General features: G+C 43.6%; 1 protein-coding gene across 1 annotated transcript in view; it reads left to right on the top strand.

Moving 5' to 3' along the window:
* Nucleotides 1-23704, top strand: part of LOC145396382 (glutamate receptor 1-like) — a 363216-nt gene that overhangs the window by 334061 nt on the left and 5451 nt on the right. Inside the window, exons 12-16 of the mRNA XM_080269805.1 lie at nt 4841-5086; nt 5356-5465; nt 15573-15771; nt 20103-20347; nt 21051-21156. Of these exons, the coding sequence (XP_080125931.1) occupies nt 4841-5086; nt 5356-5465; nt 15573-15771; nt 20103-20347; nt 21051-21156 (906 nt within the window). The remainder of the gene's footprint in view (nt 1-4840; nt 5087-5355; nt 5466-15572; nt 15772-20102; nt 20348-21050; nt 21157-23704) is intronic.

Raw genomic sequence — 23704 nt, 5'->3', positions numbered from 1 at the left:
TGTGGCTGATTTGTTTGATCAAGATGATGTCATGATTTCACGCTTGGAAGGTATTTATCAATTATGCATAGCTACTGTTTACCAGTACATTTATATTAGTCATGAGTTAGAACTGTTAGGGTGTTGGTTATACTAACTTGGTAGTTAATTGTAATTTTCCTATTGTGTAACCCCAGTTGCTACATTATGTAATTTATATTTCAATAACTGGATAGATGCGTGGGGGCATGTGTTAAAGTACCGGGGGTTATATATTCTATTGCAGCGTTTCTTAACCTGGGGTGCTAGCACCCCCAAGGGGTGCTGAAATCAATTTTAGGGGGTGCTGGAAAATGCTGCATTATATTTTTTCTTACTGAATTTGCTTAGTATTGGCATCCTTGATTTTTTTTTTTTTTTTTTTTGAGACCATAAAGTAAACTGTTAGGCAGTACTTCACTTCACTTTAACCCTGCAGTAGTGTAGCAACTGCAGTCCCAGTAACCACATGTAGAGGGGTGCTGGACTGAGACCTTATTACAGAGGGGGTGTTGAGGTCGGAAAAGGTTATGAAACGCTGTTCTGTTGTAATGTAATAATGTGCGTTCAGTGGTAAGAGCTCGATTCTGGCTGTTAGTTCCTTTGGGGATGGAGGCAGTTACGTTACTCCCCACTCAGGTGATATACAGCTAAAGTGGAATCATTGGTTTTTATTAGTCATTTATCTTGATTACCTCAACTGTCACGTTTATAATTTACGATTTTTTTAATGCAAGGAAGAAGGAGCCAAAGGCCAGGAGCCCACAAATGGTTCTCTCCAAGAAAAAACAAAAACAAGAAAACAGAAAGCCACTGCAGTTTATCTGTTTAAAGATCATTTAGTCTGTTAACTTTAGTATTACAATGCATAGCTGCAGCCAGGAATATCGTTCCACATCATAGAGAATACAGTACTTCACCTAGAACATTGTATTCAGAGGAATTTGTTAAGGTCTTGGGATCCCGTTACTAGGTTTCGAGAGTCAATACTCGGTGTCTACGTGTTATCATGGGCGAGTCAACAGACTGGTGTCCGTAGCGGTACCTTATATTGATTTAAGGTTATATTCTGTGCGCTGTTTTACCGTGAGTTTTTTTCCTCTTTTCTCCACGGTATGATTAAGTGAACTCTTTCAAGTCGAAACTTGTGTGAATGAGCTTAATTTACGGCAAGACATATCTTTCATCTGTGGACTCCTAATGCACTAAAGGAAGAAAATATGCACCGGTCAGTGTCAGATACTGCTGTGAAATAACCCTCAAATGGAAGTAGGAGACGGAGAAGAAAGGGGACGAGAGGAGGAAGATGTGAAAGTGGGAAGAGGTAGTGTAACATGACAAAAGAAGGAATAAAAGGAGGAGGAAGAGGAGGAGGAGAGTAGGTGGAGAAGGAACAGAGAGATGTAGAGAAAGAGGAGGAGGTGAGGAAGTGAAGGCGTTGGACGAAGAAGAATGTAAGAGTGGAAGAGGAGCAAAAGGGAGGGGGAAACGAGCAGAGGAAAGGTGAATACGAACAGAAAAAAAAAAAACGGAGAGGAAGGAGGAAAAGAAGTGAAGGGTAATGACGATAACAAGAGGGGACAGAGGAAAGATAACAGGGGGAAGAAAAGGAAAAGGAAGATCAGTAATTAAAATAACAGTAATAATAATAATAATAATAATAATAATCTACTTATCTATATACCTAGTATGCTTCCCCCAAGGAAAGGGAGGTAACTGAGACAGGACGACACACTCCCCATTTACTCATCCATTCAAACACATTCATTCGCATCTTAGCCCCATAGGGGAGAAGGGACAGATCCTCACCGCACCACACCGCACAAGGGTCAACTGCGCAGTGCAATCAGTGACATCCGCATCAGGACCCGACAGCAGAGCTGGTTTACCCCTGCCACATGATAATAGACCCATCCGCTTACCCGCAACTGACCTGACTAGCTGATCAGACCAAATGCGGAGAATATCCCCTCAGGGCTGCGTCATCATTTATTCATTCACAATTTCTCTCCATTTATTTCTGTCACGCACAGCCACTCTTCCTTGCTCAACAGACATCCCTCTTGCATCCAGCGCTTTCTTCACACTGTCCATCCATCCTATTCGTGGTCTCCCTCTCAGCCCTACACCTCTCACATCAGATCTAGTTATCTTTTTCACCAATCGCTCATTATCCATTCTCTCCATATGCCAAAACCATCGCAACACCCTCTGCTCAACTCTACCAGCCATCTCCTGAACAACTTCAGTTCTCCTTCGCACTTCATCATTTTGCACTCGATCCATACGCGTCACTCCACAGATACTCCTCAGACACCTCATCTTCATTACATTCAAACTTTTCCTCTCTGCTACACCCATATTCCATGTTTCAGCCCCATATAACGCAGTCGGTTCCACAACACCCTCATACAGCCTTCTCTTTACATCCATTCTAAGCAAACGACATCTAAACACTTTTTTCATTCCTCCCAGCACCTTTCCTACTTCATTCATTCTCAACTTCACTTCTGCATCTATTCTTCCATCCACAGCAACATGTGACCCTAAATATTTAAAACACTCTTCCTCCTCAAGCAACTCACCATTCAGAACTATATTCATCCTCCTACTATATACCAACCTCGTACACTTCATCACTTTACTCTTGTTCTCATTTACTTTCAAATTCCTCCTATCACACATCCTTCCAAACTCCTCTACCAACTGTCTCAATCTCTCTTCTGAATCAGCCACCAGTGCAGTATCATCTGCAAACAGCAGCTGCTTCAGATTCCACTCTCCACCATCATCATTCACCAGACTCAGACCTCCACCTAAAACTCTTGCATTCACCTCCCTTGCAACACCATCCATATAAATATTAAACAAACAAGGTGACATCACACATCCCTGTTGCAGCCCCACTCTCACGGGATACCAATCACTCACAGCATTTCCCACTCTTACACACGCTGTACTATTTACATAAAAACTTTTCACCCCTTTTAGTAACCTACCATGAAGTCCATACAATCTTAAAACAGTCCACAAAGCCTCCCTATCAATTCTATCATACGCCTTCTCTAAATCCATGAATGCCCAAAACACATCCTTGCCTTTCGCTAAATACTTTTCACACACTTGTCTCACAGCGAACACCTGATCCACGCATCCCTTCCCTCTCCTAAAGCCACACTGCTCATCACCAATCACTCCCTCTGTACCCTCTCTAACTCTCATAATTAACACTCTACCATACACCGTACCTACAACACTCAACCGACTTATACCCCTAAAGCTAGTACAGTCATACTTATCACCCTTGCCTTTATACAATGGGACCACGCAAGCAATTGCCCAGTCAATTGGCACCATACCTTTCACAAAGCACACATTCAACAGTCTTACTAACCAGTCAACAATAGTCACTCCACCACCCTTCAGGTATTCCACAGCACACCCATCCATACCTGCAGCTTTCCCTGTTTTCATCTCCTTTACTGCCTTCTCCACTTCCTCCTTCGTGATCAAAGAATCATTCAACTCTCCCAACACATTTATTCCTTGCACCCTTCCATCCGCCACAGTCTCAGCCACCCTTTCCTCCTCTACATTTAACAATCTTTCAAAATACTCTGCCCATCTCTTCCTTACTGCATCCATCTCAGTTAACATCCTTCCATTCTCTGCTTTTACTCGCTCTTCCTTCCCAGACTCTCCTTTTCGCACCCTTTTAACCTCCTTCCAGAACATTTTCTTATTCTGTTGAAAATTCTCAATCAGCCGCCTACCCCACCTCTCATCTGCTGCCACTTTAGCATCACGCACAGCCCTTCTCGCCCTATTCTTCTTTTCCTTATACCTCTCATATGACACCTCATCCTTCCTTTGCAGCCACACTTCATATGCATGTCTCTTCTCAGCCACAGCCATACGTACTTCCTCGCACCACCATTCACTTCCTTTTCTTACACCACCACCCACACGTCTCACACCACACACCTCTTCTGCATGCCCCACCACAGCACTCTTAAACAATAATAATAAAAGGAAAGCAGGGAGGAGGATAAATAATAATACTAAGAGGAGAAGATTAACTTTAATTTCACAGCAACATGGCTTGTAAACTAGAAACAACACTATGAGGATAAGGAGGATGTCTGACTTCCTCGAATTGATGGAGCTAATCTAGACTGGATCTAAATCCTCACTACTATACGTATGTTTACAGTTTACCAAGTGGAACGTATGTCAAAATTTAGCGTGTGGAGATTTTCGGTAACAGCCATAAGAAGCACACGTAATTTATGAATGAAACCCCAACCTGTATAAAGAGGGACATGACTGGCTGAAGTGCTGAGCATTGAGAAAGATAAGTTCTTCCTTTACTGTACGAGTATATTCGTTAATGGCGGGCGCTTATTGTGTCGTAATATAAGCGGTTCCGTGGACGTAATGAAATAAGTAGTGTATAGCAAATAAACGGGATATATCAGTGTCCTGGGGAGGAGAGGGGTTGTGTGAAAGTGAATGAATTGTTTGTGTGTGTGTGTGTGTTTTGTATGTGTAGATGGGGGGGGGATGGTGACTCTGGAAAGTGTTGGGGGTCTGTGTATGTCTGTACTGCTGTAAAGGGGATTGGTATGTGTGTGGGGGGTATAGTGGAGCATAACGCAAAACGGTTTGTTTATCAATTAATTATCAGCATCACAGAGAATTCTCAGCATCGCGATACATTACTGTTATGATGATGATGATTAATGTTTTTGTTTTTTCCATTTTGCTTCGTTAAAAAGGCTCCAACATACTTCCAAACTCATACATTTTCTCTGGGCAACAGGAGGCGGACATAGCGATCGCGCCACTAACCATCACATCTTCGAGGGAACAGGTAATCGACTTCACCAAGCCCTTCATGACCCAAGGCATCTCCATCATGATCAAGAAACCCGCCAAGGAGAAACCCGGAGTGTTCAGCTTCATGTCGCCACTCTCCCACGAGATTTGGACCTGCATCGTCGTCGCCTACGTCGGGGTTTCCATCGTCCTGTTCCTTGTCAGCAGATTCAGCCCCAGCGAGTGGAAGGTGAGGTAGTTAGGGGAATGTACGGGTGAGGTGATGGTTACTTTGGTGAGGGAAGTAACTGATGTGTAAAAGGAATGCTGAGCCTCAGTCGACGGGCTGTCAAGTTTACACACACACACACACACACACACACACACACACACACACACACACACACACACACACACGGGGTGTAACTGGTAATAATAATAATAATAAAATAATAATAATAATAATAATAATAATAGTAACATATGTAGCCATATCCTCCCCTCCCCTTTCTCCTGCAGGTGACAGAGATGTACGGCAAGTCAAGTGTCAGCAACGACTTCAGCATCTGCAACAGTCTGTGGTTCACCCTGGGGGCGTTCATGCAACAAGGGGTCGATATCTGCCCAAGGTGAGCTGCAGTTACATAGATACATACATCATACAGATAATAACCTTTTTTTTTTCCTACGAGGTTTGGTTTAAATATTAAAGGAAAGACTTGCTCCATGATTACAGGTATTAAAGGGTCACGGAACTCTGGCCTGAACAGGTGAGAATTATTAATGCTGATACACAGACCGTACATATATTACGGTTATTTCTCGGTTGTCTGGGTTTTATGTTAGTAGAAAGACTTACTTGATAATTGCTGGTCTAAAGAATCCTAAAAGAGAGAGAGACAGACAAACACATACAAAGTCATGGTCTCAGGTTCACCCTGGGGAATACATGCAACAGAGGATTGATTTCTATGCAAGGTTAGGTACAACTGCAGTATTATATTGACTATACTGGGTTTATGGCCTGTGTTTTTCTAGTTGGTCTGACGTAAATATTTATAGATAGGCTTCATGATAATTATATCCATCCATCCATCATCCAATCCTATGTCGCCCCATGAGGAGCGTAGGAACCCGGGGCTAGGCAAGTTGGTCCTGACATTTAAGATGAGAGTGACCAGCCTCACTCATCCCTGAGGGGCATTACGTGAGCAATAAACCCCAACAATCCCTTGGATATAAACCTACACAAGCTCAGTCCGACTGGACCACCTTAATTACCTATTAAACAAGCAGGCGCTGTAATTTGGTTATATGGTTACCACCCAGCGTTGTAAATGGTTTCCTGGTGTAGGGTACAGGAAACCATTTGGCATGTCACTCAGTGTAGAACTACCCATAGGCAGAAGGAAGAGGAAAGAAAGACAGAAGAGAGAGTGTAAAGTCACCAATAGGCAGAAGAAAATGGAAAGAATGAAGGAAAGAAAGAGAGATGAGGAAGGATGGAAGAGAGGAAAGGGCAGACACCCAAAGCAGCACTGGATCGAGTGAGTGGATGGTGAGCGCCCCCACCTACCACATACGTTTAAAAACCATATCTGAAGAGCAGCGAGAAACATACATCAACCATACAGGCTTTATGTACGGTCTCCATCAAAAGTCCTGTCACTTCTGCCCATCATGAGCCTTGAAAATCAGTGTGGTGAATCCATAGCACCCGACTCTGATGACTTTATACCAGTGCCATACCAAATCATCGATGTTGGTTGCCGCTGATTCACTGGACTGATTATTGAACCCCATGGAGAGAAAAGCAGGAGAGGCGACAGGACTTCTGATGTTTAGTGTACCATATGTTTATTTATTTTAATTTTATTTATGTAGAGATGGTTCGGCTTTACTGTTTATAATAACTGGTGAATCCATGTTTATCGGAGAAACAGGCAGAAAAAGAGAATGTATGGCTAAATGGGCTTAGTTTGTGTGTGTGTGTGTGTGTGTGTGTGTGTGTGTGTGTGTGTGTGTGTGTGTGTGTGTGTGTGTTTGTTTCATCCATCCCCTCTCTCTCTCTCTCTCTCTCTCTCTCTCTCTCTCTTCCGTTCCTTTGCTTGTTGCTGTCGTGGGAGGCTTCGGGGGCATCGACTGGGGCTTGATGTGCGGGGAGCTCTAGCAGGGTACCTTCATTACCTCCACAGACGTGGAGGCCTGGTTGCAAGATGGCCTTCAAGTCCATTCTGCTCTCCTCTCTCCCCCCTCCTTGGGCCCAGTCGTTGCCTCAACTAATTTTACAAGGCACTATTCTTTTTCTATCACTTCTTCTTTCGTTTTCTCATGTCTCTCCCTATGCTATCATTTGGCTTTAAATGGCTTGGACTTTTCCACATTCATAAAAATTCTCATCATTTACCACGCATAAGTTGCAACAGGAAGGACTGGGTGTGCCCTTGGGCTATTGTCTTGGCCAGTGGTGTGGGTCATGGTGGTTCGGCACCACCGCAGTGTGCAGACCTCTGCAGAGGGACCCTCTGTGGAGGCGGAACCGTCGCTGGGCTGCGGCTGTTGGTTCCGGGGGTGCTGTGGCTCAGTGGCAGGACTCTCGGTCATTGGCCGGTGACCCTTTGATGTGCAGGGAATCTTTGTCCTCTGGTGCAGTGTCGCTATCCCTTCCAGGGTAGGGTAATGGGTGCACACTGGAGTTTGACCCCATTGGGGTCGTTGGCCGGGCCTCTAGACTCGGGGTTTCGCCCTTAATGTCCTTCCTTTTTCAACCCTCATGATGAGCCTTTCCTGTTTCATATACCATTATGGATTTGGATATTAGTTCCCCTTCCCCCGGTTCTGCCGCCGACCTGACCCAGGTAACGACCTCGGCTTCTCTTTCGGACATCCCACCGACTGCCTCCACTTTTCCGCATCTTTCCTCCTCCCCCTCACCCTCATCTTCTTCTCCTCCAATTTCTGCCCAGTCCTCCTCTACTAGCTCCTCCTCTATCATTACTCTAGAACCTTATCTTCCTCTTACCTCATCTACCTTTTCCACGCGTATCTCTCGTCCTCGTCCATCTCTACTCCCATTTCCTTAGCAAACAGAACATGACAAATTCCAAGCTTTGTTCGGCCCCCGGACCTGGACCAAGTTTTTTGACATTCCCTCAACTGCCCCTCTAGCAGGCGATGACCTGCTTTTTCAGTGTTGCCTATTGAAGCAGGTGGGCAAAGATGTCCAATTTACGTCTCGTCCAGATGGCTCTCATATTGTAACAGTTCAGTCCAAAGAACAGGCGACTGCGATGACCAGTTTACTTAGTCCTGCCGGTACACCGATTATTGTAACAAAAAATGTTCCCCTCAGTTTTTGTGTAGGAACAGTCTTAGTTCCCACTTATGTCGATCTTGGTGACCGTCAGTGGCCAGAGTGTTCTCCTCTTATCCAGGAGATTTTAGAACTCCGGGGTCATAAAGTTGTTACGGTACAGTGTTACTCGCTTCCTCCTACGCATCGCTGCCACTATTCTATAAATATTGCAAAAATCCATTTTGACAGCCGTAACTTACCTACCACTGTTATGCTTGGTGGTCTCAAGCTAAACGTTAAAGAATCTCCCCAACTCCCTCGTCAATGTCGTGCTTGCTTGAAGTTTGGACACCCCCTGAAATTTTTGCAGATCCACTCCTATGTGCCGCATTTGTTCATCTTCAGATCATAAGGATGATGAATGCCCCTCGGATCATCACTGCTGTCCTAATTGTAGAGGTGAGCATACCGCCACTGATTGTCGTTGCCCTTCGTATAAATTTGAATGTGAGGTCCACTGGACTCCGCCGGGCTGAAGCTTGCCGGGAAGCACAACGTCAAGGCTATACAGATGCAACTGCCACAGCCTATCGTCTCTATTCTTCTGTTGCAACCTCAGATGTCTTTGTCACTTCATCGTCCTCTCTCTCGTTTTCTTTACAGCCTTCTTGTTCTCTTTTTGCGGCCCAACCTTTGTCTGTTTCTCTCTCAACCACCTCTTGCCCTTCTTCGTCCACCCCTATTCCGTTATCAAATTCCTTTTCAGTTCTCGGTTCCTCTACTTCCACCTCTCTTTCCTCTACCCCACCTACGTCATCATCTACTTCCGCACCCGTGTCGCATCCTTCCTGTTCTTGGCCACGCCTCTCCCACCCTGCCACTCCCCTTCAGTCAGTTAAGAAACGTAAAGCCCATCGTGGGTCGGATCCTGTTCCCCTAAAGCGCTGCATGCCTCCTCTCTACTCCAGGTCTGACTTCCCTCCACTTTGTCATGCATCTTCAGATGACAGTTCTCCCGAAACTATCCAGAAAGTTATACGGTTTCTTCAGGATACCTCTTCACCATTGTTTGTTCCAACCACTGCTGCAACCATCCCCATTTCCACTTCTACAATTACCGTTTCTGCCGATGTTCACTCTCCTCCTCTCACTCTTCCTTCCACTCCTCTTCCCCCTGAGGCTGCAGCGTCTACATCCTCTACTTCATCAGTAATCTCTCTGTTACTTCCTCCTTTCTTTTCTTCCCCCGCCTCAACTTCCAGTAAGCCTATCGTCAAATCCCTTTTAGACCTTCCTTTGCCTCCAGGGGAAGAAACCCCCTTCCCTCACCACCGTTCTTCCTTGCCCAAGTCATGCCCTACCACCACTCAGTTCTCCAGTGGTTCTGCAGTACCCACTATCCTTACTCAAAGGTAACCTCTTCTTCAACAAACATAGCTTTTTAGCACCATCAGTTTTGTCATTGTTCTGATCCTCTGTTTTATGTTACGATGTCTATTTTACAGTGGAATTTACGCAGTTTTACCTCACAGTGTAACGACTTAGGTTATTTGCTTTCTGCTCACCAACCATTGGTGCTTTGCTTACAGGAGACTCGCCTTCAGGAGTCCCCACCTCCTGTCCCCAATTATACCTTTTTTAGCTCACCTCATTCCATTTCTAATATTTGCATTTTGATCCACCATGCGGTTCCATTTGAACCATTACAAATTTCTACTGAGCTCCTCGGCGTTATAGCCCGCACATTTCTTGGACGTTGGTTAACAATTGTTTCCCTCTATTTCTCCCCCTCAGTGGCACTTGATTTTTCAGCATTAGCCATCCTGCTCTCCAATCTCCCTTCTCCGTACCTTTTATTTGGCAATTTTAATAGTCGAAATCCCCTGTGGGGTGATTCTGTTACCAATCCTCGTGGTCGACTGATGGGATCTTTCATTTACCATCATGAGCTTCTTGTCCTCAATACTGGTATTCCCACCCACTTCGATGCACATACGCATACCTTTTCCTGCATTGACCTTTCTTTGTGTTCTCCATCTCTTTCTCTTGACTTCAATTGGTCTGTCCTTCAAGATTGTCTGTTTAGTGATCATTTTCCAGTACATCTTCAACTCACGTCATATTCTCCTACTTCACGCCCTCCACGTTGGTGTTTTGCTCGAGTGAATTGGACAGCTTTTACTTCCTATACAACTCCTCTTTCTGTTCCTTCTTCTTGTGTACAAGATATGCTCACTAAATTCCTCGATGTGGTCCTAAATGCTGCTCATCAGGCAATTCCTAAGACCACTCGTCCCTTTTCGTTTAAGTGTGTTCCTTGGTGGACGCCGGAATGCTCAAGAGCCCTCCGCATCAAACGGGCTACTTGGAAGAGCTATCACCGCAAATGTCATACTGCTGATAAAGTTTATCATCTTATACTTTTCCGACGTGCCAGCACTGCCTTTCGTCGAACAGTTAAAGAGGCCAAGAAATCCAAATGGAAGCTATATGTTTCTCGAGTTAATTCTAACACGCCCATCTCGGTGGTTTGGGCCTGTATCCCTCAGATAACAGGTAAATGGCTACCATTTCCTGCTCCGGTCCTCCATCTGCATGGTACTTCCATAGCAGATCCCTACTTAGATGCCAGTGCGCTAGGCGAACATTTAAATGAGGTTGGTAAAGGCTCTCATCTGACGAGTGACTTTCATAAACTTCGTTCGACAGCAGAGCATCATCCGCTCCACTTCCACCTCTCTGATGAAGAACATTATAATGCTTCTTTTACGTCGGCGGAATTACGTGATGCCATTCGTTCTTGCAGAGATACATATGAAGGTTTAGATGATGTTCATTAGCCTACAGTATGCTTAAACACCTCTCATCGGCGGGGCTTCGGTTTTTTATTAGCACTTTATAATTGTGTTTGGACCACAGGCGAATTTCCCCCAAGTTGGCACATCGCGCTTATTATTCCTTTCCTCAAGCCATTTAAAGATGGCCATCTTCCTCAAGATTATTGTCCAATAGCTCTGATGAGCTGTCTTTGCAAAGTCCTGGAACGTATGGTTAATGCTAGGCTAATGTGGTTGTTAGAATCTAACCATCTTTTATCTCCGAATCAGTTTGGCTACCAAAAGATGCGAAGTATTTTGGACCCATTGATTAAGTTAGAAACGTATGTTAGGGCTGCGTTTTCCAAAGGTGAATCAGTCCTTGCTGTATTTTTTGATCTTGAGAAGGCATATGATACAGCGTGGAAGTATCATATTCTCAGTACAGTCCAATTATTTGGTATTGTTGGCAATACAGGAGTTTTTATTCAAAAATATTTGACAAATAGGTCCTTTTCTGTTCGCGTCTGCAATAGTTTGTCTGATTCCTGCCCACAATACGAAGGAGTTCCTCAGGGCGAGGTTCTTAGCACAATACTTTTCCTTATTGCAATTAATGATATTGTTGCGTCTCTCCCAGTAGGTGTACATTCTTCGTTATATGTTGACAACTTTGCTGTCTATGCTGCAAGCTCTAATTCCTTAGTGTTACAGAGTCTTCTTCAGTCTGCTATTACGAATGCTTCTTCTTGGGCTACTGCTTATGGTTTTCGGTTCTCCACTTCTAATTCGTGTGCAGTGACCTTTACTCGAAGTCGTCATTCACTTCACCCACCTCTCTGTCTTTATCCTCCTCCTCTCCAGTATCGGGCATCTACTAGATTCTCGGGCCTGATCTTTGATTCTAAGTTGACATGGGACGCTCATATTTCGTCTTTGAAGGTGTCTCCTGCAAATTTTATCCCATGTGTCTTGGGGTGCTGACCATACATGCCTACTTAACCTTCATCGAGCCCTTATTTTATCAAAATTAGACTATGGGTGCCAAGTTTACTCTTCTGCTCCCGCTCGTACGTTACTAAAACTTGATTTGGTACACCATTTTGGTCTTCGTTTAGCGCTTGGTGCTTTCCGCTCCTCTCCAGTAGAGAGTCTTTATGCAGAGTCAGGTTATCCTTCGCTTTATATATGTCGTGCATTACTTTCTCTTTGCTATTTCTTGAGACAACATCAGTTTGTCTTTGTTGGTGCTCAGAATACATTCCTCTGTTGCAGATTATTATTTAACCCATCCCCGTCGTCGACCCCCTTTCATAATTCGTGTTCAGTCCTTCCTCTCGTCCTTCCCAGTTTCCACAGACAGTGTTCTCTTATTTCGCCCTGGGCGGTTTCCACCTTGGCTGCTGCCACGTCCCTCTGTTTGTTCTTCCATATTGCCTTCCTTAAAGTCGTCTACATCTTCCATAGTTCTTAGGTCTTCCTTTCACTCACATCTTGTCGAACATGCGTGTGCAGTCCATGTCAATACAGATGGATCAAAAATGGCACACGGTACTGAGTTTGCAGTTCAGTTCCCTGATCATTCATGTCAGTATAGCCTTCCTTCAGTAGCTTCAGTTATGACGGCTGAACTTCATGCTTTATTACTTGCGGCCCGTAAATGTTACAGCCATCCTTCATCGTCCTTCGTTCTATTCTCTGACTCCCCTAGTGCACTCCTTCTGTTGCAGTCAACTTCGCACTTCCATCCTCTCATCTTAGAGAGTCAAGAGTGGCTGTTTCGTCTGTCTGTCAAGAAAAAATCAGTCTTTCTGCTGGGTGCCAGGTCATGTCGGCATTCGTGGTAACGAAACTGGGGATGCCTTGGCTCGCAAAGCCCTCCAGTCCCCTAGTGTGCCCTTTCAATCTGTTCCAGTTTCTGATTTTTTTCATGTCCTCCGAGCTTTCTTTTGACAGCAGTGGCAGTCCTGCTGGTCCATGTTGACTGGTAATAAACTCCGGACTGTTAAATCTGTTTCTCTGTGGTCCAATCCTTGTCATCGTAACCGCCGTTGGGAGACTGCCCTCGCTCGCTTACCGATTGGCCATACTCGTCTTACTCATGGGTATTTGATGTCTGGCGATTCGCCGCCTTTCTGCCCTGCTTGCCATGTTCCCCTGTCATTACACGACATTCTCATTGCCTGCCCTCGACATACAGGAGTTCGCCATCGACTATTACCGTTTTTATCCTCACTTTGCCGGCCTCCAGATTTAAGCGATGTTTTAAGTGAGTCTCGGAATTTTTTTATTACCCGTTTAATGTCCTTTTTAAATCATTTAGGGATTTTGTATATTTAATTTTATCTTCCGTTTTTCCCTTATTTTCCTCCTTTACCATATTTTCACTCTGTGATGCGACTCAGTGCCATATGGTCTTTGTGACCTGGTGCTACCTTTTCATTTCATTTCATTTCATTTCATCTCTCTCTCTCTCTCTCTCTCTCTCTCTCTCTCTCTCCTGTTGGTAGCCGGAGTAAAGTACAAAAATCGTAGTTTGATGTCAAAGGAGTGTTCCGCTACCAACGATAATATTTTCTTTTCTCTGCTTTTACTGTTTAGCCATATAACATTATTAATATTATTATTATTTTTTTTTTTTGCAGTCTCCAAGCTATTATATTCACCTAGAGACTTTTCTAAATGGAGGAGCTTAGATGCAGCTTCTCTTAATTTGTCCATTACTGAGATCCAATTTAATTTTTATAAAACTTTGCAGTTCCAGTGGAGGGGAAATTGTTGAGTGCTGTGAAGAGTATGTACAAGGGAGCTAGGGCTACGGTGCGAGTGGATGGTGAGCTGAGTGAGTTCTTTGATCTCAATGTGGGACTGAAACAGGGTTGTTCGATGTCTCCATGCTGTTTAATATATACATGGACGGGGTTGTAAAGGAGGTGCAAGGTAGGGTAGTGGATGTGGGGGTGGCTTTAACGAATGAGGGTGAGATTTGGAAGATTCCGATGCTGCTGTTTGCTGATGATACAGTATTGTTGAGTGAAGATGAATGGGAGTTGCAAGGTTTGGTGAATGAATTTGGGACAGTGTGTAGGAGGAGGAAGCTGAAAGTTAATGTAAACAAAAGTAAAGTTATGGTGTTTGAGAGGAATGAAGTCACAGAGTGTACAGTGAGGTTGGATGGTGAGGATATGGAGCATGTGAGTGCGTTCAAGTACTGGGGTAGTGTGATGAGTAAGGATGGAACTTTGGGGGATGAAGTGCGTGAAAGGGTACAGCAGGGAAGCAAGGTTGTTGGTTCACTGAAAGCAGTGATGAGAAATAGGGAGGTGAGTATAGAAGTTAAGAAGTCACTGCATAATAGTATTGTGATTCCTACCCTGACGTATGGAAGCCAGGCGTGGACCTTGCAAGAGGGGAACAAGTCAAGAGTGAGAGCAGTGGAAATGAGTTACTTGAGAGGAGCATGTGGAGTGACATGGAGGGACAGGTTGACGAATGAAGAAGTGAAGGAACGTTGTGGGGTGGATGTGGATGTGGATGTGGTTGAGATTAGGAGAAATACACTGAGGTGGTTTGGACATGTGGAGAGAATGGAGAGTGAAAGACTGACTAAGAGGGTGTATGTAGGTGAGGTGGAGGGAGGGAGAGGGAGGGGTAGACCGAGGATGAGGTGGAGACATGGAGTTGAGAGGTATATGAGGGAGGAAGGGGTGAGTTGGGGGGAGGGTAGTCAAATGGTGGGTGACAGAGCGACTTGGAGGCGTTTTGTCTGCGGCCACCCTTTGCGGGATTAGGGCGTCGGGCTATAGATAGATAGATGGATCGATAGATAGTTCCACCACATAATTGCAGTGAAATGACCAACACCGCATACTTCTCTGCTCCTCAGGAAGGACCTCTCAGACTGGAAGAGTTTGAAAAAGGAAACAGATTCAGCCCTTTCCATCCAGTTTTTCTCATTTACGCTACCACTGAATGGCTTTCAATTAGGACGAATGCTCTTAACCCCTCCTGTATCTTTCCCAGCACCCCTTCCGTAGCGAGATTTCCTACACCTTTCTCTTTAACCTCCTCATGTTTGCTATAAGTTTAATATTGATATACTTTGCATCCGTAATGTACAAGAGTAAAACACACACACACACACACACACACACACACACACACACACACACACACGAGTATGCAGAACAAATCGTTCAAAAAAGATGCTACGAAGCCAAAGACGTCACCTCGGGAATAGGACGCACGTCTGCTCTGAAAAGTATAATGAGGCCTGTATCTGACTCCTACAATTTGAATAATCTCTCGATAACCCAGTACATTCGTGTGATGATAGCGGTGATAAAATGTAAAAGGCCACCTTCGTAATCCTCCAGTATGGTGACTTGTAATCTTTATGCTGGCACCAAACGATACATGCAATTTAGGCAGGAGTTCTTGCAGTAAAGGGGTTAATGAAGTGTTAGTCTCGTACCTTACCTCTTCTCTTCGAAAAAATCTCTCCCAAGTTGAATAAAATCGTCTGTAGATGGGAAGAATGTATTATTGAAGACGATCTTTGACACCGTCCCACCCACACAAACTGTCTCCCTCATAACATATAATTTCCACCGCTCACCATCCAGATCGCTCTCGGGTCGTCTCGTGGGAAGTGTGTGGTGGTTCTTCACACTAATCATAATCTCTTCGTACACCGCCAACCTGGCCGCCTTCCTCACCGTCGAGAGGCTGGTCACCCCCATCAACTCTGTGGACGATTTGGCCAGTCAGACTGAGGTGGAGTATGGCACGCTTCAAGGGGGATCTTCCCTGGAGTTTTTCGAGGTGAGCCATTTTTTTTTTTTTTCATGTATTTTGACTGAGTAGTTGATTGATGGTATATAAAGGAAGGGATTAAGTTTTACAAATGAGTTCAAGATTACTTTATTTTTATTGAATTGGGTTTTGGTGTGTGTGTGTGTGTGTGTGTGTGTGTGTGTGTGTGTGTGTGTGTGTGTGTGTGTGTGTGTGTGTGTGTGTGTTTTATGGTTGGTGTATGAATCCCAGTTGGTTTAATTCTTTCAGTCTGGTGAGATATGTTTCATTGTATTCTAGTTACTTCCAGGCGATAATATTCAGCAAAGAGGCTTTTATTCTGAAGTGGTCTGGTCTCTTCCAATCCCAGAGTCATCTAAAGATAACAAGAGGAGGCTGGGTTGTCATGGTAACAGTCATGCCATAAGCACTAAATTATTGCGTTTTGTCACTTGGTTAATTGTAATACTTTGCTTGTCATTCAGGGATTGTGGATAGCATTGTTGTGACATCATCAGCAGTTATAGTCTGGACAGGGCTGAATCAGAGTCGTTTGCAGTGACCATACACACGATTATAGGAAAGCTCCATAAGGGTCATAAATCCTTAATGGAACTCAGAGCCTGATAGTGTTGTGTAATGAATGCAGGTGGTGTTGGCAATGAAGTTTGTCGTCTGCGCATAAATAGTACACGTTTGAGAAACAGACGTTTCGCCACTACTATACTTCGGCTGTCACTGTTTATCTTCTGTATATCTGAAAAATAATTGTTTACAACTCGTGACATCGCATCACATGCATACATATAAATATATACGTTTCAGTCATATTGTATAGTGCTGAACGGATTAACATAAAGGAACTATGGTTGCTTGTTTTCAATAAATGGTCAGTGTCTGCCGAGAGGTCACAGCGAGAGAGTGTGCCTGTGTGCTGCGATGTTCCCACGCGGCTGTCTGTACTACAACAAGCATGGTTAAACCATTTTTTTTTTTTTTTTTTGCATTAGTCACAGGATAAGAGAAATGAGCATATGCTTCTATGCCCAAGGGAACAACCACCGTAATGCATGAAACACCCTCAGATGGCTCCCAGCCATGGAAGCAATAATCATTCCAGGGAAAATCATAGAAGTTCTTCCTGAGGGCCTTTCAGTCAGCAGCTCCAAAGTGGCATAGTTGCCACTTCTTGGGAGGGTCCACAGGCCTTGAGCGATAGGACGGGTTAAGCTGATAAGGTCGTGTTTGGAAGAGCCCAACGAAGTGAAAAGTTTAACAGCGTAAGCAGAAGGATTAGTGGTACGAGAGAGGTCAAGTATGTTGGAACTCTCTCCAAGGTAGTCAGGGATATGGGTAGGGTGCTGTACAAGCTTCTCTAGTCACTAAAAATAGAAAAGATGTAGGCTTCTTCACCAGGTGGATCAGTGTAAGGAGAGGAGAGCCAAATATGGTGGTAAACATTGAAATCACCTGGAATGGAGATTTCAGAGAAAGAAGAAGTTAATAGGATGTGTTGAGTCGAAGAATTTTTCATCATAGAATTAGGGGATAAGTATTCAGTGCACATATATTTAGTCAGAGAGCGAGAGGATAGCAGCAGCCAGTGAGTAGATAATTCAGAAGATTCAAGTTCAGGAACTTGGGAGCAAGATAGCTGTTGTGTACATAAAAACAACAGCCACCTTTGGCTTTGAAATGAGTATAGAGAAAGTAGGAGGATACAGAGAAAGGTTTGCTGTCAGTTGTCTCTGACAGTTGATTGTCTGTGAGGAAGAGGAGGTGAGGTTTAGAGAAGGGGAGGTGGTGTTCAGCAGAGAAAAAGTTAGAGAAAAAGGCCGCGAATGTTGCAGAAATGAGAAAAGTGAGTCAGACAATGGTTTTGGGCGTCGCGTTTGGTCGTCACCAGGAGAGGGCTGGATGATGGGGTCTATTATGGTCCTCCCACCCTAGGCACTTCGATGTTCGGTATTGAGATGCCATTTCTAACAAAATTTTGAATAGGAAGTGTTGTGTGTAATTTGATGACAGTCAGAGGAACTTGCATTGAAGAGCATCCTGGCCTACTCTCTGTGTTACTGAAACACTGAAAAAGTTCAGCAGAGGGGAATGGTCAGAATCAAGTCCCAAGGGCTGATGAAACGGGAGCTCCAGATATGCTTTGACATCTTGGGAGTACTGCCCTGTTCGACTGGTGCTACAGTCTACTCCCAGGCCTGTAACCTAATGTAATTGGTGTAATTCACTTACTTCTTGTAGGTTACATGGTTATATGAACACAGACTCATGATCAGAGGATTTTAAACGTAGTAATATGGTATGTTCTTGGGTATGGACTTGAGTACTGGAATATATTCCTCGTTCAGTCCATATACTGATACTAAATTGTTATTGGTGGAATTCATTATACTTTGTTTAGCTGCTATGTGGAGTTACGATCGTGGCATATGCAGTGTGTTAATTACAGGTTTGTGTTTGAAGGGGAAAGTGTGTGGAGTTGTGTACAAGACATTTCGGTAGCGTGGAGTAAGGTGACCAGGGTAATAATGCGACGGGCAGGAGCTGCTAACAAGTCAGGGCAGCCATTTGCAAATTGGGTCTCCTCTTGTTTTTGCTTCGGTACTTCACTCATGTTCCCCTAGATGTTCATTATCACTCTGTGGTTTATTTGGTGAACAGTTAAGGAAATATTGTGATAAGTAAGAAAGATACATTAGGTATAAGTGTGTGGTGTATAGATATGGTGACAACTAGATACATACCGTATGGTAAATGTGTGATGCTTAGATACTGATACCTACTAGATAAGTACAGTGCAGTGTTACATAAAAGCACTATTACTTTGGATATACTGTAGTTTTAAGACACGGAGAGTTAGTGTGCTAAATTGATCATTGAGTATTACATTTAAGATTGCACTGTGAGGCACAGAGTGATACATTGTGTTCATTTTTTAGGTTTAGGTTCTGTATATATGTACGAATATCCTGGTTATTGTAATTACAGATATCTAAAAATTGACAAGGGTTACAATACCACCCACTCTGGTAATAATTTGTTTTCTCTCGATTATTGTCTTAACCGCTCGTTGTCCTTTGAACTGTCCTACACGGATTTCAGTGAACAGCATGTCATCGGATTGAAGGGGTGTCTTTTTCAATATTCATTCTTTACTCAAAGTTGGCCTAAAACTGTCTTCTCTCTACCTTCAGAACTGAATATTAACAAGAGAATATCATTAGAATATGATGCTAGTCTTGAAGATGTGCTGTGGAAAGGTTAAGGAGTCACAATATTGTAACATTCTGCCACCGAGTTAAGTGAAATACTGCAACAAAACAAAAATCAGGGTCATGTTAAAAGAACCATTGACATCTTGTCCATTTTGCTTGCTGCTACCAGATTTTTTTTTTTTTTTTCAGACATTTCGAAAAGGAAGGGTTAAGCATAGCCTTCATCAACCTCATTGGTACGAGATCTTTTTTAACAAATGAAATCGAATCGGATTGAAAGTAAAAAAGAGGTTCCAGCAGCACTTTGGGGTGGTTTGGTGGACATATCGATTACTGTAGATGGTGGTTATGCTTTGGTGGTGATGGGTATGGTGGTGATGGCTATGGCGTGATTGTTGTCGTGGTGATTTTGATGATGGTGGTGGCGTAGACAATGACGACTGTTTTATAGAATGCTTTTGCACTGCTGATATACCGTTTAGATATACGGCATATAAATCAACCAGCGTATATATGCAGTTGTATAAAAACCTGAGTTAGAATAAGAAAAAAAAGGAAAAATAGACAAAAAATGGCAGCATCTCCACTCCCCATTTAATGTTATTTATGTCTTCTACCATTTCTGCTTCCCTCTCTCTCTCTCTCTCTCTCTCTCTCTCTCTCTCTCTCTCTCTCTCTCTCTCTCTTGCTCTCTCGCTCTCTCCCTCCCAAATTTTGCTGGGTTTCTCTTTTTCGTTCACGAATACGTCCCAAATTCTCATTTCCTCAACTTCAGTTATGATTTACACCTCTTATTATGCATTCTTCCTACCACCAGTCCATTTTATTGTTTTTCAGCGTTCCGAGATTAGTATTTACAGTTCCATAAAAGTTCATATGTCTTCCTGCAAGAATCTGTTCTCCTCCATGCACTGTGAGGGGATCAGCGTATTGTACTGTACCTATCACAGTACGATTTCACATTACTGTTCATGAATACTCTATCTTTCAGTACTGTTCTTGCTGTTACCAAAGTATTTAATTGCCTCTGTGTTATGACTTTTTTGTCTTCTTGAGGTCCGATTATATCAGTGTTTTGTTATTGCCACCACTAGTTTATTATTATTTTTTCACTTCTTTTTCTTTTTGCAGAATTCCAAGATAAGTGTGTACAGTCGAATGTGGGAGTTCATGTCGTCCCGTAAGCATGTGTTCACGTCCACGGATGAGGAGGGCATCGAACGGGTGCGGATGTCGAAGGGCAAGTACGCCTTTCTGCTGGAGAGTGTTAAGAACGACTACATCAACGGACAGCATCCCTGCGACACCATGAAGATTGGACATAACCTAAACTCCAATGGGCACGGCGTGGCCACTCCCCCACACTCGCCGCTTAAGTGAGTTGTACAGAAAATGTCATAGCCAGAATGTTGTTTGACCTGTTCAGCTCAGGAACATAATTTTGCTATAGTCTTGCATGGGGAAGATCTCTGATACAGAACTGGTTATTGGGGGATGTGTCTGACACTTCCAACTCGAAAAGTCTCTCCTAGGCTGGATAGGTATGAAGAGTAAAATGAACACTCCCCTGCTACACTATGAAAAATCGGACTTAACCTGGACCTGGGTACACAGAAGTACTTAAGGCGACAGACTTACCTAAGGCCCCATATGGAATGCCTCAGACCTATCTCACTCATGGACAGGCGCCGAATTTACTATGGTCGTGAAATTGGGGCCGGGTGAGGGGGTATCGCTGGTATCATGGCGTATTTGCCTACAGCCGAATGAAGCCTAACGGGTCTTATGTATTTCAGAGCAAAGCACGTGTGTAATAAGGATGTTGTACTGGGATGAAGATGAGCTGTCGATATATTGCTTTAGCTAGGCGGAGATTTCTGTCCTTTTACAATACAATTATTGTGGTGTGGGATCCTGTATAGTATTTTTTTATGTTGCACGCATGTGCTCCCCTCCCCCCCACACACACAAGTTACAAGATTCTCCATCCCCTACCCACGTCACTCTTTCCTTTTCTTTCATTCTCATCCCCACTCTTACTATTCTGTTCTAATCATCCCCTTTACCTACTGTCCACAGGGAAAGTCTCAATTTGGCAATACTGAGCCAGAAGGAGAGTGGAGACCTGCTCAGACTAAAAAACAAGTGGTGGTTCGATAATTCGGAATGTGGCAAAGATACGCAGGTTAGCACCCCCCTGTTTGCAGTAATAATAGTAGTAGTATGGCAGTTATTATAATTAGTAGTAGTAGTAGTAGTAGGTATAGTAGTATTATCCCTTGAAAACTTTTCTGTTTGAAATCTGTCAAAATGGTGATTTTAGGCTTAAACGCATTACAAGCATGTGCAAGAGTTGCCCTACCGGTATAATATGCTATGTACCAGGTTCGTTTTCGTTTTCGTTTTCGTTTTTAAAGGCTCCAACATGCTTGCATGTGTCGGCCTTGATCACCTAATGGCGGCTTTCCATGCTGCACGATCCATTGCAGCCTCCCTGTTCAGTCCCTTAACCCTGAGGTCACACTTAATGACCTCGTCCCATGTCTTTCTCGGTCTACCCCTTATAACCCCACCCCCAATATTAACACTTCTCACCTTCCTCACCCAATTATCATCCCCATCCTCTCCACATGTCCAAACCATCTCAATCTACCTCTCCTCATCACAACACCAATACACTCCAGTCCCATCCTACCTCTCAACTCTTCCATCGTAAACCCAGCCCCTCCAGGCCTTGGACGCAGGGACGCACTGCACATCCACCTAATCATTGTTATTTCTGTACGTCTGAGCCAGCGAATATCTTCCTCCTTCACTGCCCAGGTCTCACTACCATACAGCATTACACTCGTAACACATGCTGCATACAAAGACCCCTTAGCACGTAGGGAGAGTCCTCTCAATGTCAGGAGAGGCAAGAGCTCCCTGAACTTCTTCCAACCACTTCTCACCCTAGCAACAGAGCTAGCTCCAGCGCCACCTCCAGCACCCATGTCTCCCAAATAACAAAACTCTTCCACACACTCAAGAGATTCACCAGCAAGTTCAATCCTTTCACGTCTGACAATCTCCACCTGCTCTCCCCGACACGCCGTACAATTAAAAATCAGCATTATCTCGCAGTCTACCTCTGATACCACTACATCTCTTATGCACCCATTTATCACAAACATCGCACAAGATGGAATTACTTCCCACGCCCTTGTGGCAAACTGCACATGGCCACTCTCCCTCGTCTTTGACAGTACCGCCACCAACCCTAGATATCATCACTTTTGTTTTATCTGCATTTACCCTTAAACCATTGTGCCCCATACCATCTCTCCACATCCTAAACCTTTCCTCCGCCTCCCTTTCGTTCTCTGCAATCAACACCAAATCATCTTCATACAACAACTCCCACGTGTATGTATATATATATATATATATATATATATATATATATATATATATATATATATATATATATATATATATACACACAATTGTTTGTATGTACAGTATATTCATATACAAAAGTATGTGTGTATATGTATATGTGTGTACAGTATATGTATTGATGTTATATCCCTGCTATCTTCATGTTTGCCTTCATCTCTCAACCCCTTCAGTGCAAGGACATTGTTATTTTCGTGCCACCACCAGCAGCTTTTATTTAGTTGAGGGTACTTTTCATACCGAAGAACTTCAGTGAAGACAAGACTACCCGTCATCTGTGAGCCAGGTAGACTGTAATAATACTGTTTGATGAAAGCTTGACTATTGTGCATCTCTCATGGATGACTTCCAATGCTGGCTGAGTGACATGTGAACTCAAGTTGTGACTCTAAACAAGTTTTATTAATAACTTTTCCGTCTGCAACCAATACTTTCTGGGATTTGAGTTTTCGACACAGACATATACAGATACATTTCGTACAAAAATAATGACCATCGACTTCGTCTGCCTGGGTCAGAAAGGTTGTATCAGTGTTCGTCTGACAAGGTTACAAAGATTGTTTGTGTTGTTGTTGTTATGGTTGTTATAGAGAAGATTTGTTAGGCAGGTAAGTTCTCCCTTCAGGTTTAATTTTGTGGTGGTGATTTTTTGTTTAAATGTGTCCAGGATTCCCTTGGTGTTGTTGTGGTTGTTGACGACTTTTTCCCCTTATGTGACAGAGTATTCCCATGGTTGTATTCCAGAAAAGACTGTGACTTTGCAAGAAATATCTTCCCTGATACGCTCACGTAACCGATAGTCAGTTAGTATTCTTCCCAGTATCCCAAACTGGCACAGACTATGGGTCATACCCGCTTACAGTAATGTGTGTAGAGTTGTCATGTGCTCTGCTAAACACTGTCAGAGAAACTATTACATCAGGTCTTTTTGGAAACAGAATGAGAAGAATTAAAGAAAAATTAATGTTGTAAGCATGTTTTGTCCACCAAATTTCTAGATCATAATTCCCATTCCCTTGCTGACTGTGCACATTTCCATACACCTCTAACATTCATTTTTGGAGGATATTTTAAAATCTAATTTGACTGCAGCAGTACCACTAATTCTACAGCACCAATTTCCACAGGCTATACTTTTCCTTCCTCAGCTCTATTGCCCATCTAACTTCCAATCCATCCCACACTTTCTTTTGCTCACGCTCCAATTTCTTTACCTGACTTTCGATGTTTCACGACTATGTGCAGGTCACATGATTGACGAACGTGCTTGTTCTGTGCTTCATGGTGCTCTCTCT

This window comes from Coenobita brevimanus, chromosome 1 (assembly GCF_032717465.1).
Source record: "Coenobita brevimanus isolate Jiangsu-jjx chromosome 1, ASM3271746v2, whole genome shotgun sequence".
Taxonomy (NCBI): domain Eukaryota; kingdom Metazoa; phylum Arthropoda; class Malacostraca; order Decapoda; family Coenobitidae; genus Coenobita; species Coenobita brevimanus.
The sequence above is the reverse complement of the archived record's forward strand: the minus strand, read 5'-3'. Positions and strand labels throughout refer to the sequence as shown.